Below are 15,981 nucleotides of genomic sequence, written 5' to 3'. Positions count from 1 at the left end.
ATAAAAAGAGATGCAGGCGAGAGGAGCGCCCTGTAACACACGTCCCTTCCGTATGCCCCCTCCTCCCCCCGTGGCAGCCCCCCGCTCCGTTCCCGCGGGGAGGAAGCCACGCAAAGGTTTCTGCTCAAGTCACGCACCCCCGCTCTATTGCGGCTGGGCTGGAGGTTTTCGCGGAGGGGAGGGGGGGGCGGCGCTGGGGAATTGGTAGTAGTAAATGACTTCAGAAAAAGAGCTTTCCCAGGAATCAAGTCTTGGGTACATGCCTATTTCCCCTTTCTTTTTTTTTTTTTTTTTCCCCGGAAAATAAGCATTAACTTGCATTTCAGCAGTGTTTACTCAAATGCGCCGTATTTTCTTACATGGAAACTAACATTCTTGAAATAACGGGATTCTCCGATATCCTCGGAAGGGGTAAAACCCTCCGCTGTGTCTCGAGAAGGCTGCGGGCTGAGACTGCTGTTCCCTCCAGGGATTTCAGAGCAATTGGCTTAACTACTAAATCTGACCACGTTCATACAAAGGCACCGAGCGAAAGGCTGTTGGAAAACGCGCGCTGCCGTAATAGAGGATTTAACATCATTAATACATTGCGCTTTTTTTTTTTTTTTTTTTTTTTTTTTGATAAAACGCAGCGAGAGGCGGCAGACGGGAGCGGAGTTTGGAGGGAGGGGGCGGCTCCGGCGCACGTGGGCCGGAGCCGGGACCGGGACCGGGGCCGCCCGCTCGCCGCACTCACCTTAGGATCGATCTTCTTGAAGGCCGGGTCATCCTCGTCCACCTCGAAGTAGATTTCCGTGGTGGTGATGGAGAGCGTCCCCTTGGCCACCACCACGGGGGCGATGAGCTGTGCCGGCGTGCTGAGGACCACGGGGCCTGCAAGGCAAGGGCAGCGGCGTCAGGTTGGAGGCGCCCGGCCGGCCCATCCCCGGTAGCCCTTCCCCTTCCCTCCGCCAAGCGAGTGCCCGGCGAGCCCCCTAATAAACTGTTTGTAAACCGCCGTGTTTTATTCCCCTCCTGCCCGCGGTCAGCGCTTTGAACTCCGCAGTCAGGACAGAAGCGAGTTTGTGAGCTCCGGGGTTGCGAGATAAATCAGCCAGCAGCGAAATTCAGAGGGGTTAGAGTGAAAAATAGCTGCCTCTTAGAAGTAGGTCCCTTCTCTTTTCATGCCCTTTTGCTCCTCGTTAACACTATCGCTGTTTATGTGCGATAGCGGCGACTCGTTACACACCGCTTCGACCTGGCAAAGAGGGGTCCCCGCGGCGGCCGGACCCGCGGCGGCCGGGCCGGGCGGGCGGGAGGCAGAGCAGCCCGCAGCCCGCAGCCCCTGCCCGCCACACCGGCCCTGCGAAGCCTTCGGGCGTTATTTTTAACTCTGGGTCCAGGTCCCAACTCCAGAAGGATCGCGAAAGATTGTGGTGGGTTTTTTTTACCTGCTTCAATACCACACGCACACGAGGGCCAGCATCGTTAAATATATTTATGGCAAGATCGGTTTTATTTCAACTTGCTGCCACTTAATCTTTTAAAAATTCCTGTAACAACATTTCCCTCAAATATATTCCTTAACGAGACACTTGCACGGGCACTGAAAAGTGGGATGGGGAAAACCTACTGTAAAAGGCAGCCTTCTCCGCACGAATTGTTAGGTTTTCATTCAGGAAAAAGAACTTCTGCTTTAATGCGAAAGACAACAGGGGATCACTTTTTCACCACCCTATCTTCAATACAAATGCAATCTACTGTTAGAGCTGACAGCGTCGGTGTTTAGGAAGCTCACTCGCTCTAATTCAAAGAAAAGATTAAATATAAGACACTCTTCTAGATTTAACCACTAAAGCGTGTAGGGCAATTTGTATACACATATACAAAACCCCACATCCACATGCATGCACCAACACACAACTGACATACAAATAATAAAAGCCTGGGTGTTGAGAAACTGGGTACAACATCGGAGTGACGCACCTTTCAGAAACTGGCAAACTGACCATCTCAGCGAATGCTAAAAAGGGTTGGGTTGTTTTACGCAGTTAAAATCCCCCCTGCAATAAGGAAAACCTTGCTCAGATGGCAGCAAGTGCCTGCGCACGCTTCCAGCTGCCCTCCCCAGACACTCGTCTCTCTGGGGACGGCGGCAGCGCTGGTCGGAGGGCCTGGCGCGGGCGAGGCGAGCCCTGGGCTGCAGTTCGCACCAGGGCTACCAGGCACGGGTGCAACCTTTCCTCCTCCCCCGGTGCTGCACGCACACTTTACTACCAGGTCTTGCAAGCAACACTTCAAATTACTCACTTAGCCCAAATTAGTCCTGTATCGGCGCATCTAACTGTCATGTTGTTAATGTTTTGCTTTACTGTAACACTCAATCTGAGGCGGTATTGCACAATGTTTTGTCATTTACGCTGCAAAATAAATAAAGAGGAAGGCAGGGATTACCGTGTGTACAAGGGGAAGCTAAAACGCACAGTTTCAGTGACAGCTTTCAGCAGCCCAGCGTGGCAGGCTGGATAATATTGATACAAACTCTATTTTCTTTCATTTTATTGTTTTCCATCTCCTAATAAACCGGGGTAGCCTCTTGACCCTAGTCAGCTGATCGGAATCACATGCGCCGGGCTTGCTCTGCTGCTCTCCCCGTCTCGCCTCCATCTTCTCTCCCTCCCTTCGCGGTGAGAGAGGAGCCGAGCCGAGCCGAGCCGAGCCGGGGAAGCCCGGCTGCAGGCTCCAAAGGGCAGGGTGATCGATCCGAAACGCCGCTTTAAAGCCTCATCAATCTTCATCTAGGTTGCTCAAGTAATTACGCCCGATTCTCTTGTACGATTACAAGTGGATTTGGGTTTCTATTCCCCAGGCCCCCTTTCTTTGTGTTTACAGAAGGGGGGTCTGGGCAGAGAGCGGCTCCCTGCCCTGCAGAAGCACTTGCCCTCTCAAGCAGAGCGTCCCAGCGCTCCCCTCGCCCTTCCCCGCAGCGCGGCCGGGAGCCGCCGCTTGGGCCGGCGCACGGTGATGGGCTCCCGGGCCTTTGTGCGGGAAGAAAAGCACCTTCGGAAGATGCGTCCTGGAAAAGACCCGATATTCTATCATTTTAAGGAGGCGTTTGTGGGTTTTGCTGAATCCCAGAAGGAAGACCATCAATTTAATCCAATTACCTCTTTTCCCTGGTGTTGTGTGGCTAAAATAAAAATAAAGCCACCGCTATTTAATGGTCAAAAGGCCAAAACCTATAACCTGACATCCAGGAGAAGACAATAGGTGCACCCGGGCTAGCGGGTGTGCCAGTGAAATGCACTCACGTACTGGAGGAGGGGGCAGAGCTGCAAGAGCAGGGGCTGGATGTGGACTTCTTAGCCCATCACCGAATGCAGGGGAAATCGGGATTTCTGGCTTCCTCCTCCTCCTCCCGAGAAAAGGCTCCGAGCTCCCAGACCCGTACCTCGGCATCTGCCCTGTGTTCTGCTCAAATGACACCCTAGATTTGTTGCAATGTAAACATGTCAGAGGTATTAAAATGCGACAAGTAATAAGCGTTATTGTACTTTCTAGATGAGCAAACGTTTGCTTGGGGTTTTCTTCTTTCTTTTTCTTTTCTCTTTTGGTAAAGAAGCAGCAGAAAGCATAATAAACAGTGGTCAAACTATGGGATTTCGGGGGAGGGGGTGTTCAAACTAAGTTAAAAAAATCTTTGCAGATATTTTTTTTTCTCCTGAAAGCACAAAGTGAAAAAAATATTCGGTATTAACAGTGTGTCTTTTTTACACTTGTCCTTTGGAAATCTCCAATTACAACTTCCAATTCCATAGCATGTTTAAGGAGCAGTGAGTCTTTTTGTTGTAGCCTTCAGGGAGCAAGCCAGCCACTGAGAGAATACGAAATTAATCCACTACAGCTATAGAGAGAGAGGATTATGTTTTAATCCCCTTTGGGATAGTCTCTGGATTTTAAGGATCCGATATGAAAATGTTTACATAGAGCATAATCAAAATACTGCAGATCTTCCATATGGCGCCGAGCTATCGGGAAGCTGTGGGTCCCCTTCCCAAACCCAATTGATAATCTAATGAAACCAAAGCCGGGCACACCTGAGCCAAGAGCCGCGGGACGGGCTCATTCGCATGCGGGGAAGGTAACGAGCCCCGGCTACCAGCCTCACCCCGGCCCCTCTGCGGCGGCGGCGAGCCGCGCTTTTGCAGGGGATGTAAATATTCATTCCCAGCGCGGCTGAGGCCGTCGAGAAGTGAAGCGCGGCGGCTCTGCCCGCGCTCGGGGCTGTGCTGCCTGGGGCGGCGGCAGGCGGGGGTGCTGCCGGGCGCTCCCCGCGCTGACCGGGAGCCGCCGGCAAGAGGGAGGCCACTTCGCTTCCCGCTCCGGGGGAAAAGCCAACCTGTGGCTGCCCCGCTTCACCAGGCAGCTTGGGGTTTGCGGCGAGGACGCGCGTCTAGAGCGCTTGTCGGGACTCTAAGCAAGAGCGTCTCTTTTTAGGGATCATTCCGTTGCCTCTTCCCAGCCTCTCTGAAGCGGTCGGGGCGGCCCGCAGCAGAGAGGCAGAGACCTAGCAAAGAAGTTCTGGCCTTAAAACCAGACCAGAAATCACTTCGGATCCACAGGTCTTGTAATCTGTTCAAACGGAGAATTTTGCGCTTTGCCCGATCCCTGTGGTCGGCACATGTGATTTACATTTCTTAAATAAACGCTACCGCGCATATACATTTAAGAAATAATATTTCCTTTCCCAAAGTAAATCATTGTGGGATTAGAAGGTCCCAGTGAATAAAAGCAGAATGTAATCTCTCTCCTCCCTTCCCTTAATTTTTGCTAAACAGAGACTTCAGTCCTTGTAGTTAGCTCTTGTGTTTTTCAAGTTCAAGCAAAGAAAGTCAATGCAAATGAAAAGTTCTAGCAGGTGAAGGAGTGTGCTATCTGCTAAAGCAATACCAGTAAAATTACACCTCTTAAGGAAAGCTCCAAAAGAGTGGTATTTTGAACTGTTATTTCAAACATTTTAATTTTCATAAACTGCCATTTTTAACTGTAAGAGCTAAAGATGTGTTACATTTATGAGCCTGAAAATTACACCAGAGGTGTATTTGCTAAGATGATGGGTCATAAGTACTCCTAAGTAGCATAAGATATATGCTTTTATATGCCGAATCATGAAAACAAGCAATTTACCTGCTGCAGATTTAAAAGTCTAACTTTTAAAATAATATTTTGGTGATTACCTATAGATGAAAAAATACTATCTGGGACAAATACTTTGAACACATATCCAACCAACTAGACCAATTTAATTTTACAATCTGGTAATTATTCTGAAAAAAAGTGGTGAATATTGTCATGTTTAATTTTTAGCTGACACTGTTTTAAAAGAAAAAACATATCTTAATCTTCTCTTCATATAGTGTTTAACATGGAAAATACAAACCAGATTAGCTGAAACTAATAACTTTACTGTGTAAAATAGTTTGCATAAACTACAAGTTGTAATTTGATATGATACTTAAACAAGAATATTAAATTTTAAGAATAATTATTAAAAATCACTCACAATGTACCTGGAACAAGGCAACTGAAATTCCCTCAGCACTTTAACTCTAAAGCCAAGTGTATCTGACACTGACTGGCATTTCAAATGACTACAAATCCTTATACTTGAAACAATTTATATGTAACATACACTCATGCACACAAAAACTTCAGTTTCTTGTAATATAAATCACGTAGCATACAAGCAGAAAAGGGTATAGGCACCAGAAGCCTTTGGGAAAAGCTCTGTAGTCAGAAGAATATTTCAACCAATTAACATCATTAATACATGCACTGCCATGTAAATAACAAGTAAACACTGTAAGAATCCTAAAAAACAATTCACAGAACTTAGTCTTTTTTGTTCCTATTGTCATCATAAATCTGATCCAAACTACCCTTTAAAAAGACTTCTGCAGTAAATATATTGAACTTACATAAGGATGGTTGACCCCCATTTGTTGTCCACTATAGCAGATACAGGGAGTAAGTCCTTCACTCAAGCCAAGGCTTTGCTAAGAATGTATATATATAGCTCCCTTTACATATCACTTTCAACAGTTTCAATAAAGAGAATAATCTGCACAACTTTTTGATTGCAAAAACCAGAATCTAAGTCTAAACATGACTATAATCTTGCTTTTTCTCCTTCCCCACTGAGTAACAACCCCAATTCTTTTCCCCTGTTTTGAGAGATATCTGAGCTTACTTTGTTGGCGTTTTACTCTTGCACAATCGTATGTTTCATATTGTGAGGGAGGGATTGATTTTTGTTTGTTTAAATGTCATTGCCAGTGTGGACAGGCCCTGATATCCAAAATTTTCCCCACTTTTCTCCCTTTCCTCCATAAAGCATGTAACACTACTACTAACATTAAAGGTCAACTTCAATGGGCTTTTTCAACAATTATAACTAAACAATTACAGCAACTCAATTATCTTAAGTGGTGCCATAACTGCAAACAAATGTGTTAGATTAAAAAGAAAATGTAAATAAAAATAATCTTCCATGTTACAACTGTGATTAAAACAGTAAGAAACAAATACATATTTTTGATGAAACTGTGAAAATAGTTAAATATAATGTTGCTTAAGAAAAAAAAAGTCATTTTCTCTCAAACATATACACACTTTCCATACATTTGAATTAAGTGACATATGCACTTCCACAGGTAAATTATTATTTGAATTCCATACCCTCCTGGTCACATTAAAAGAAAAATATAAAACAGTACTTTTTCCTGAGAGAAAATGTGTTTTGCAATATTCCTAGGAATAAGTATCTCTTTATATTGTTCAAAGTGTGATAGAAAGCAGCCACTTAACAGAACAGTTACAGAATATGTAGAGACAAGCTCAATACTGTACCAAGTCAATCTTATTAGGTATCTTCTCACCATGGAACAATTAGCTGTGTGTCTAACAGCCTAAAGCAACTCTGAAAATCCACTTTTTCCCCCTTTTGCAGGTAAAGTCTGATTTGCTCTGTGGCATACGTGAGACCATCTGAACTGTGCTCAAGCTCTGAGTCGTTTACGTGGGTTTAGTATTGTTCTAGGACGTGTTTAAGTGCCAACCTGCCAGATGATCAGGTATTAATAACAATCAAGACTCCCCTTAATGATTTACAGCTGGCCAGAAACTTAAATGTTTGGGATAGGGACCTCACTACTGCAATGCCACTTCAAAATCAGATTCATACAGTGTGCTCTGCCTGAAGCTATACCTTGGAAGGACTGAGTAATTTGAGCTGGTTTAGAAACTAAGAAGTTGATTGTTAAGTAGTGCATCCAGATGTGAGTATACTACGCTAATGCACTTATGACCCACACTAGCTTCCTCCTCATTTTCAGGTAAAATTTAAGGTACTTCTTTTCAACCTAGAAAACCTTAAGTGATGCTGAACATGCCCACATAAGTGAGTTTTTCTTTCTGAGAGAGCCACTATAGCTGTCTATTTAATCAAAAGGTAACAGAAAAAACGCACCTTAGAAAAGTGTATTTAATGTTGGAAGGAGAAAGGAGAAAGCAGAGATAGCATCCTGCTATAGCAGTATACCACTGAAATAGGAGCTCATTGTAATGAGCCAGGAACATGACGGATCAAATCCCAGTTGCAAGTCTGAGTAAACCAGACTTGACAGGTATCTTATACAGTCCAGCTTGTATACCTTGTCATGCCAATAGACCTCAACTGATTAGAAATTGAATGAAGGATGTGAGCCCTCAGCTTTCATTTCTTCTAGTCTCCATTCTGGAAAAGCTCTTCAGGATAAACTGTAAGCCTTATACTTCTTGAGGCTGTAGTGAAGGGAAGTGCTATGTTCAGATAGCTTGTGATATTTTAAAGTTCACTTATTTAGTTAGCTACTCATATATGTGTGTGGAAAGAAAGAAAGAAGTTGTTGAATTAGTATGTAACTTGCTAGGTATATTTGGAAGAATCATCTAAGATGCAATAGTTGTAACTTCAAAATGTTCTGAAAATACGAGTATCTCTAAACAACACCAGAATGAATAAAGAATATTTTTGAGTGTAACTGTGTCTACTGGCTGATTGAATGTTTTGCTTTCCCACAGTTAGGGAACTTCTAAAGACTCTCCGACAAAGATTCTCTGGTACCCAATAAAAGGAGAAACGATGTGGCAGGCTCTGTCATGTAGTCCTTCTTCCTTAACAACCTGATTTCACTGCAGGGATTTTACTGCTTCTGAAATCCTTACTCTGTGCTAAAGTTTGTTCAGAATGGCTTCCAGGTTCAGAAGTTACAAAGATAGAGGCTGACAGAGGATGTTCACATAAACCTTGTTTCTTTAGAAAGCCAAGGTAAAAGCACTCGCCTAACAGGCTACCAGGGAGGACCATCCAAATGCACTGGATGAGGCTGCCTCTCGTACAATTTCTGGCCAATGAAACCAAGACTAACCCAACTTGTCTTCTTGACTGATTTTTTAGCTTACTTCTATTACACGAATGCCAAAACAACAACAAAAAAAAAGCACAAAACATCCTGTCCACAGGTCAGTGAAAGTTCTGGATACACTCCTACCACTAATCTATGTAGGTCTGTTCCTACAGGGTCTTAAAAAGATTTTGGAGAACAAGGATTTTCATATGGAAATCAATTGTATAGTGAAGATGAAATAAGGTGCAGCCTGGACAGGCTGGATCGATGGGCTGAGGCCAGCCGGATGAAGTTCAATAAGGCCAAGTGCCGGGTTCTACGCTTTGGCCACAACAACCCCAGGCAACGCTACAGGCTTGGGGACGAGTGGCTGGAAAGCTCCCCCGCAGAAAAGGACCTGGGGGTGTTGATTGACAGCCGGCTGAAGATGAGCCAGCAGTGTGCCCAGGTGGCCAAGAAGGCCAACGGCATCCTGGCCTGTATCAGAAATAGTGTGGCCAGCAGGAGTAGGGAAGTGATTGTCCCCCTGTACTCGGCACTGGTGAGGCCGCACCTTGAATCCTGTGTTCAGTTTTGGGCCCCTCACTACAAGAAGGACATTGAGGTGCTGGAGCGTGTCCAGAGAAGGGCGACGAAGCTGGTGAGGGGTCTGGAACACAAGTCTTATGAGGAGCGGCTGAGGGAACTGGGGTTGTTCAGTCTGGAGAAGAGGAGGCTGAGGGGAGACCTTATCGCTCTCTACAACTACCTGAAAGGAGGTTGCAGAGAGGTGGGTGTTGGTCTCTTCTCCCAAGTGACTAGTGACAGGACTGGAGGAAATGGCCTCAAGTTGTGCCAGGGGAGGTTCAGACTGGATATTAGGAAAAAGTTCTTTACTGAGAGAGTAGTGAAACATTGGAATAGGCTGCCCAGGGAGGTGGTAGAGTCACCCTCCCTGGAGGTATTCAAGGAGCGTGTGGATGTGGCATTGTGGGATGTGGCTTGATGGGCATGGTGCTGTGTGGTGTTGGGTGGGTTGGTTTTTGGTGTGTGGTGGGTGGTTTTTTTTTTTTTTTTTTTTTTTTTAGGTTGGACTTGATGATCTTACAGGTCTTTTCCAACCTTAGTGATTCTGTGAACCGAGGACTCTGGCTTCTTATGTCTAGGCCTGTCTTTCTGCAGTCTCTCTCCTCTATATGAGGTAGCCCATCAGTTTGACCTTTGATCAGCTAACAAGTTCCATCCAGGGTGTGATACTTCAGGACAAGGGAGAAGTTAGACCTATGCACTAGGCCAGCGTGCACTCATATGCTCCATTGTAGCCTAATTCTGCAGACTTAGAAGTTTCAAATAAAAAAGTTTTGCAGGTTATGTGGAGAACAAAGAAATGTAAGTAGACTGGTATGAGTGGACAGTAAAAGCACATGAAGCACTCTCAGAGCCTTTCATAAATACAAAACAATAAAGTTTGAATTGATTTAATTTTAAAGCTTGGAAAGCAGGAAACCTGACTGCCATTTTAAAAGTCGAAGACGCTCAGACTTAGAATGGGGTGTAATAAGGTACAAAGAGAAGAGCTCTTCAAAGCCGTGCTTAGGAGCACTATCATACGTGACTGACAACCACCTTATAAAATATTAAGCTATTTTGGATAGTAATGTGGAAAAAATGATTAGAATAAACACTGAGATGTCTAAAAATAGTATGTTATAGAAACTGTGGGGCTTTTTTTTTTTTCAGTGTGAAAGCCAACTACATATCAAAAGTATAACTGTTTTCAGTTTATGCCTGAATCTATATTCTAAATTAAACTCAAACAAATATGTTTTTCTTTTTATACTTAGACGTGAGGATCAAAATCTGAATATATAATAAGCAGAAACTATGTAAATCTGGCTGAATTAAATTTCCATGTTTGGAAGTACAAGGCTTGTGTGGTTACATATCTACCATAAAAAGGGAAAAAGAATCACTCTTCTTCCACATTCCTGTCCGTCCCCCAAACAAGCAACCCCCTGCAATGACATTCCTATCTTGAATGCTAATCTGCAAGAAAAATGGAGTTTGAGGGGACAATATACTCAGGAGTGCATGCTGAATTCAGTGAATAGTTTCCACTGAGAAGCTTGAAAAACTAGGAGAAATATTTAGACTTTTTTTGGTGTTATCTAATGAAACTTTGATATTTGTTACTTAACTGACGTATTTGTGTGTGCACATATACATACATACTTTCTTAAAGAAAAAACCCATAAAACATGGAAAAGCTTAAGGTACCTTAGCCATCTCTAGACAGAGAGAAAAAGAGAGTGAGAGAAAGAGTGCAAGAGAGAGAGGAGAGAGAGAAAATGGGAAAAAAAAGAAAGACAATAACTACTACGTCTGACTCCGAAAGCTCCAGACGTGCAAGCTGTTGGAGGCTGAGAGAGAATTATTAGGAAGCATTATGGCATGCTTGTTACAGTCCTTCCTGGGCTTCTCCTGTGGTTGCTGCTTTCTGCCCCTTGGAACCCCCCCAGACCATCAGAGCCACTGGTGTATGGATGGCAACTTCTGTAGTAGAAGGAGAGCACATGATGAGCAGCAGGGCTCTCCCAGCCTCGCAGGAGAGGACACACCAGGGAGGGAGGGGAAGGGTTGGAGAGGAAGATGAGACCACTCTTGGAACCACTGTCATGCTTTTCTCTCCAGGAGCTGAGAGGGATAAAGATGATTCCTCTCCTCCAAAACCTCCTGGGTAGGCTGTGGTCACTGCTGGAGGCCATATAATGTGCTACTTGGTCCTTTCTTTCAACCCATTACTCTGACAGCAGATAATGTAACAAAACTTCCTCTGGTTGGCCCCAAACAAATGACGGGTTTTTTTGCCTGCAAAATCTGATAATTTGAAAATCTGCCTTCTCAATAGAGGCCCAAGTTTTTGTTCTTTTCTTTAATTAAGAACATCTACTATTAGTCTAACTTTATTAACAAAAACAATAGAAATGATCCTACATACCTTAAAATCATTTTGAGATGGCAACAGAAGAAAAACCAAGAAAATATGCCCCTCCATTACTCCTTAAGAATAGGTAAGAAAAAGTTGGAAACAGCTTTGCTTACCAGAGATTGTTTACACTGGTCAACTCTTGCAAAGAAAATTCAGTGTCAGATTTTGGCCATAAGAAATGTTACTGTAACTAAATTTGTATATGTATAAATATTAAATGCATATTATATATATAAAGATGAGTAAATTGTATTTAAGTTTTCCATCCCAAATACTTATTTTGTGAGCTTTTTGTGGCTTCAGATGCAGTTTCTTGGTGTGTTAGTGCTTTTGTTACTGCACCTGGCCCTATGCAAGGCTTCAAAATAATTTCAGAAATGTAAATGAGTCCTTTGTTAGAACCCGGAATAGACAATTTCCCTATGGACTAAATGATTTACTTTTTTTTTTTAGGTACTGCTACACATTTTTAACTGTAACTCTACGTAGAAGAACTTTTGGCACTATTCCCTTTTCCTCTAATGACAGCATCAAATATTTTTTCAATTGGAAATTGATCAAAATTGTGATGATTTCTGTTAGTTTGTCTGAAATGAGACAAAAGGCTTATTTTGCATAGGCCACAAAACAGATGTTGGTAATGTTTGGTTACCACCAGTCTCATCTGGACTTCAAACAGATGACCTGGAAGTGAAAGGTCTTATATCTCATTAATAATAATACAAGCTGTCAAATCCTCATGACCCAGTGTGCTCCTTAGCACAGGGCAGTAAGTCAATACACCCAGCACACCACCGAGAAGTCTGGATAGAGGGCTTACCACATATAGTCCTCAAGCCAAGGTGGACTAGCTACCCATGCTGGCTGGGATGGAAGATCAGCTCTTGTTTAGCAGTAGTAATGCTACTTTCTAGAAATATTTCTACACTGAAGTTCAGAGCTGCTAAAAGTTAGGGCAGTGCTGGGATGCTGCACCTCACTCAAACCCTCCTGGCACATTTGCATTGTGGGGGGTTTCCTTCCACCTAGAGATGATATCCAAGAAGAAGGGAAGATTCTGGAGTGAAGGTTAAGATATGTTAAGACTAAGATGCATTAAAGGCAGTTAGTGGCTTTTCTTGGGTTTATTTGGATGAGTTGCTCAGCCTCCTCACATAATGGAGTAAATAACATGTATTTATTCTTGCAAGACTGTTGTGAGGCTGTAATTCACCATGGCTTATGAGGAAGTCAGATTCTGAGTTGACTGAGCCCATGTAAGTAACCAGACAGATGCCTGCCAAAGTCTTTTGTCTTCCTAAAATAACCCAAAGCTTCATATCCTCCTATCTTTATTTCCTTTTTTCTTTCTAGAAATTACTCTTTAGAGAGTAGCAAAAGACTTCAGCAGGGATACTTTGCTTGGCTGGGGCCTATTTGCTGTTGCCACCAGTCATATGACAAAATAGATGAAATGTGCTCCAGTTACAAAACGGGTACCTTTCAAAAATGTCATTAAGGCTAAATTCTGCTCTTGGATACGTGCAAACAATTCTCAGCAAGTCAACTGCAACTTCACAAGAAAGAAAAGAGAATGTATTTCTAAAATGTGAAATTCATAAAACCTTAGTGGTTCAACATTTATTCTTTTTTTTTAATGACCTATTTTAGTGCAAGATCAGTGCTTTAAAAAAAAAAGTTTGGCGAAAGAATATTAATTATCTATTAAAACATATTTCCCTTTGAGAATGCCAGCTTGTGATATCAGAATACATCCACATATTTTTCATTTTGAAAAAAATCACCTACTAAGCAGAAGACAAACTGTTAGCAAATTTGCATTCTCAGGCTCTTAAGAGAAAAGTTAAGTATTTAAGAGCCCTACTGCACCATTAGAAAATCGAAAAGGAAAAGAAAAGGAGAAGAGTTAGTAACACCAGCTCACTACAGTGGATTTGATTGTGTTACCCACAGAGTCACAATATATTAGAAAACTGTTAAAATTGACTGGGCTATCTCAATCATTAGTTCTAACAGAGATGTGACTTGCCTCTTGAAGTGAACAGTCTGGGAAGAAAAGGAGCTAAAACTGAAACAGAAAAATGTAAAATATTTTAATATGTAAATGCTAAAACAAGAACAACATCTTTTGATAACTCATACTGCAGGACAGTTAAAATACTGCTTTAGCTAAATGTTAGAAGTCATAATTCTAAGACCATAATAACATGGAATCTGATTTTTATATTTTATTAAAATGCTACTTAATATAATGAAATCTGACCAACTGCCATTGCAACATATGGAATACTGAGATTATATAATAAAATATTCAGACTATAATTATCTAAAAAATTCTCCATCCCATATGTAATTTATCAAAGTGAACTTTACATTGATTTGTGCCACATGGTTGATGAAAAACTATAAAGAGTCTCTGGAACAAAAGGTATGTACAGATAACTCTGTACAAACAGTCTCAATCTGTTTCAAACTTTTTTTTAGTTTTAACTTCAAAAATCAAAATATTGTAATATTTATATTCTCTTAGTTAAAAGTTTTCTAAAATCTACGGTCTCGCCTTTTAAAAAGGTGCCTTAGTTTCATGGAATAAACAATGTTAAATTGTTTCAATTAAATGTGGACTATCTTAAATCAATTTAAATCTGGTTTATAATGATTTTGTTTAATTCCTATCCCTTACTGAGACAATCCAAATCGTTGTAAACCAGGTTTAAATTGATTTAAACTTTAAAGTTAAATTGGAGGCATATCTGAATATAGAAAATCCTATGTGTCATTCCACTTTGAACAGTAACTAGATATAAATGATGCTGTGATATACCATAACTTGATATAGCTCAAAGATTTCCAGATCACACACACTGAATCTACACAACTCTTTAAAATTGGACAAGAATGGACAGTGTGGCTTTATTGGGACCTGCTCTTCAGAGCTGTCAGAGGTTGTTCTAACCTTTTCAGGCATAAACCCCACCTTCCTTGCCTACTGTTTTTCTTGATTTTGGTTACTGGACTCAAGTTTCAGAGTCACATTGCATATACTAAAAACTGTGGACAATAGTGGCATCATTATATGCAAAATCATGCAGTGAAACAGAGGCTATGGATGGATTCAGTTTTTTTTTCACTGATTGGTAAAATTTACAGAAGACACATATGATATTGTGTGTGACTGTTAACTCTCAAAACCACTTCAGCTCCAAAAATGAACAAGAGTCGAGCAGCAAAGGCTGCAGTTAATCTGATAGTAAACTGAGGTAGTGGAATGGGGGTTCTTTTTGAGAAGTTCACAGTTTTTGGTACATGTATAGCACCATTATCACCTCAGCTTGTCACACTTGCTTGCCCTGTTAGTGTTGATGGGGAACAACACAAAGGCTAATTTCTGACACTGTTAGGACAGACTTCCTCTCATTATTTCAAAAGTTAATTTGCTTCAATTTCTATTTCTGTTTTTCTAACACTGACAATATCTCCCAATTTCTACAAACTGTAAAAGGAAAGGACTAGAATTACTGTGCCATGTCCTGAAGAAGCAGGGGATGTCATATATGTAGCGATCTCTAGTAAAAGGGTACATCGCACAGAAATATTTAAGGACACATTGAAATACCAGGTTTTTGCAGAAGGATGTAGCTATAGGGATTGTATTGCATCGGTGTGTTTGAATGAAATCGCAGTGTTGGGGCACATATAAGAACTTCACAGCTGACTGTGAGATTTCCCAGACTGGGCAAGAATTTTTCATGTCCACTTTGCAGTTCTAATCAATATTTCAATGTAATTGCATATTGCAGCCTTTAAACTACAGCTACCGTATGCATATTTAGTTGGAAGCACTGTTCTCAGATATAAGAACACAGCCAAAGCAGTACCGAGTTTTCCTTCTAAAGGAGAAAGGGACATCGATCAAATTATCCCACTAATGGTCGGTCCTGCTTGTCTTACTATTTCATTGACTTAAGACAACAGTGTCTCAGCAATGGGTAGCTGCAGATTGAGGAAGCAAACAGATTGACGTATTAACTGTGATAATCACATACTGAAGGCTGCTCCCAAATAAAAGCATTTACTTCCCCCCTCTGCTCTGCTCTAGTTTCAAAGCACGAGACTAAGTTTCATGTAAGTATTTTTTGCTTTTGTTTGTTTGTTTTCTTTCATTTTGTTTTTACCATCCATTTATGATCTTATCTTTGCTACAGATTTCCGCTTTGTCATCAGAAGAAAGTTCCTGAGCAAAGGTAGCTATTTTAGAAATTCAATTATGCAGAAAAAAACCCCCTGAGACATCACAAAACTTCCCCTCAGTGGAGTAATTTAATAAAGGTATTTAAAAATATAAAAATTTCATACTGCATTTCACAGTTCTCATATTTTTATCTCATCTGAGAGTAGAGTGCATTTGCAACTTTCAACATGCCTTTCTTTCCAGACTACATCCCCAGGAAAGGTAGGATTGCAGACAGAACTGTAACAGAACCTGCTAGAAGACAGATAAAACTGAGACCTCACTGCATACCTTCACACAGGGAGAAAGAACCAGAAGGGATGTCTCATGTACGTTTTTACAGAGGATTCATTCCC

The 15,981-nt window shown here is 41.9% G+C and overlaps 1 protein-coding gene across 4 annotated transcripts in view; it reads right to left on the bottom strand.

Annotated features, from left to right (window-relative positions):
• Nucleotides 1-15,981, bottom strand: part of NBEA (neurobeachin) — a 516,023-nt gene that overhangs the window by 154,995 nt on the left and 345,047 nt on the right. For all 4 annotated transcript variants that reach the window (XM_059826681.1, XM_059826675.1, XM_059826690.1 and 1 more), the window contains one exon: nucleotides 737-873. In XM_059826681.1, the coding sequence (XP_059682664.1) occupies nucleotides 737-873 (137 nt within the window). The remainder of the gene's footprint in view (nucleotides 1-736; nucleotides 874-15,981) is intronic.

This window comes from Gavia stellata, chromosome 1, assembly GCF_030936135.1.
Source record: "Gavia stellata isolate bGavSte3 chromosome 1, bGavSte3.hap2, whole genome shotgun sequence".
NCBI classification, from domain to species: Eukaryota; Metazoa; Chordata; class Aves; order Gaviiformes; family Gaviidae; genus Gavia; species Gavia stellata.
Note: the sequence above shows the minus strand (reverse complement) of the source record. Positions and strands in the feature narration are given on the sequence as shown.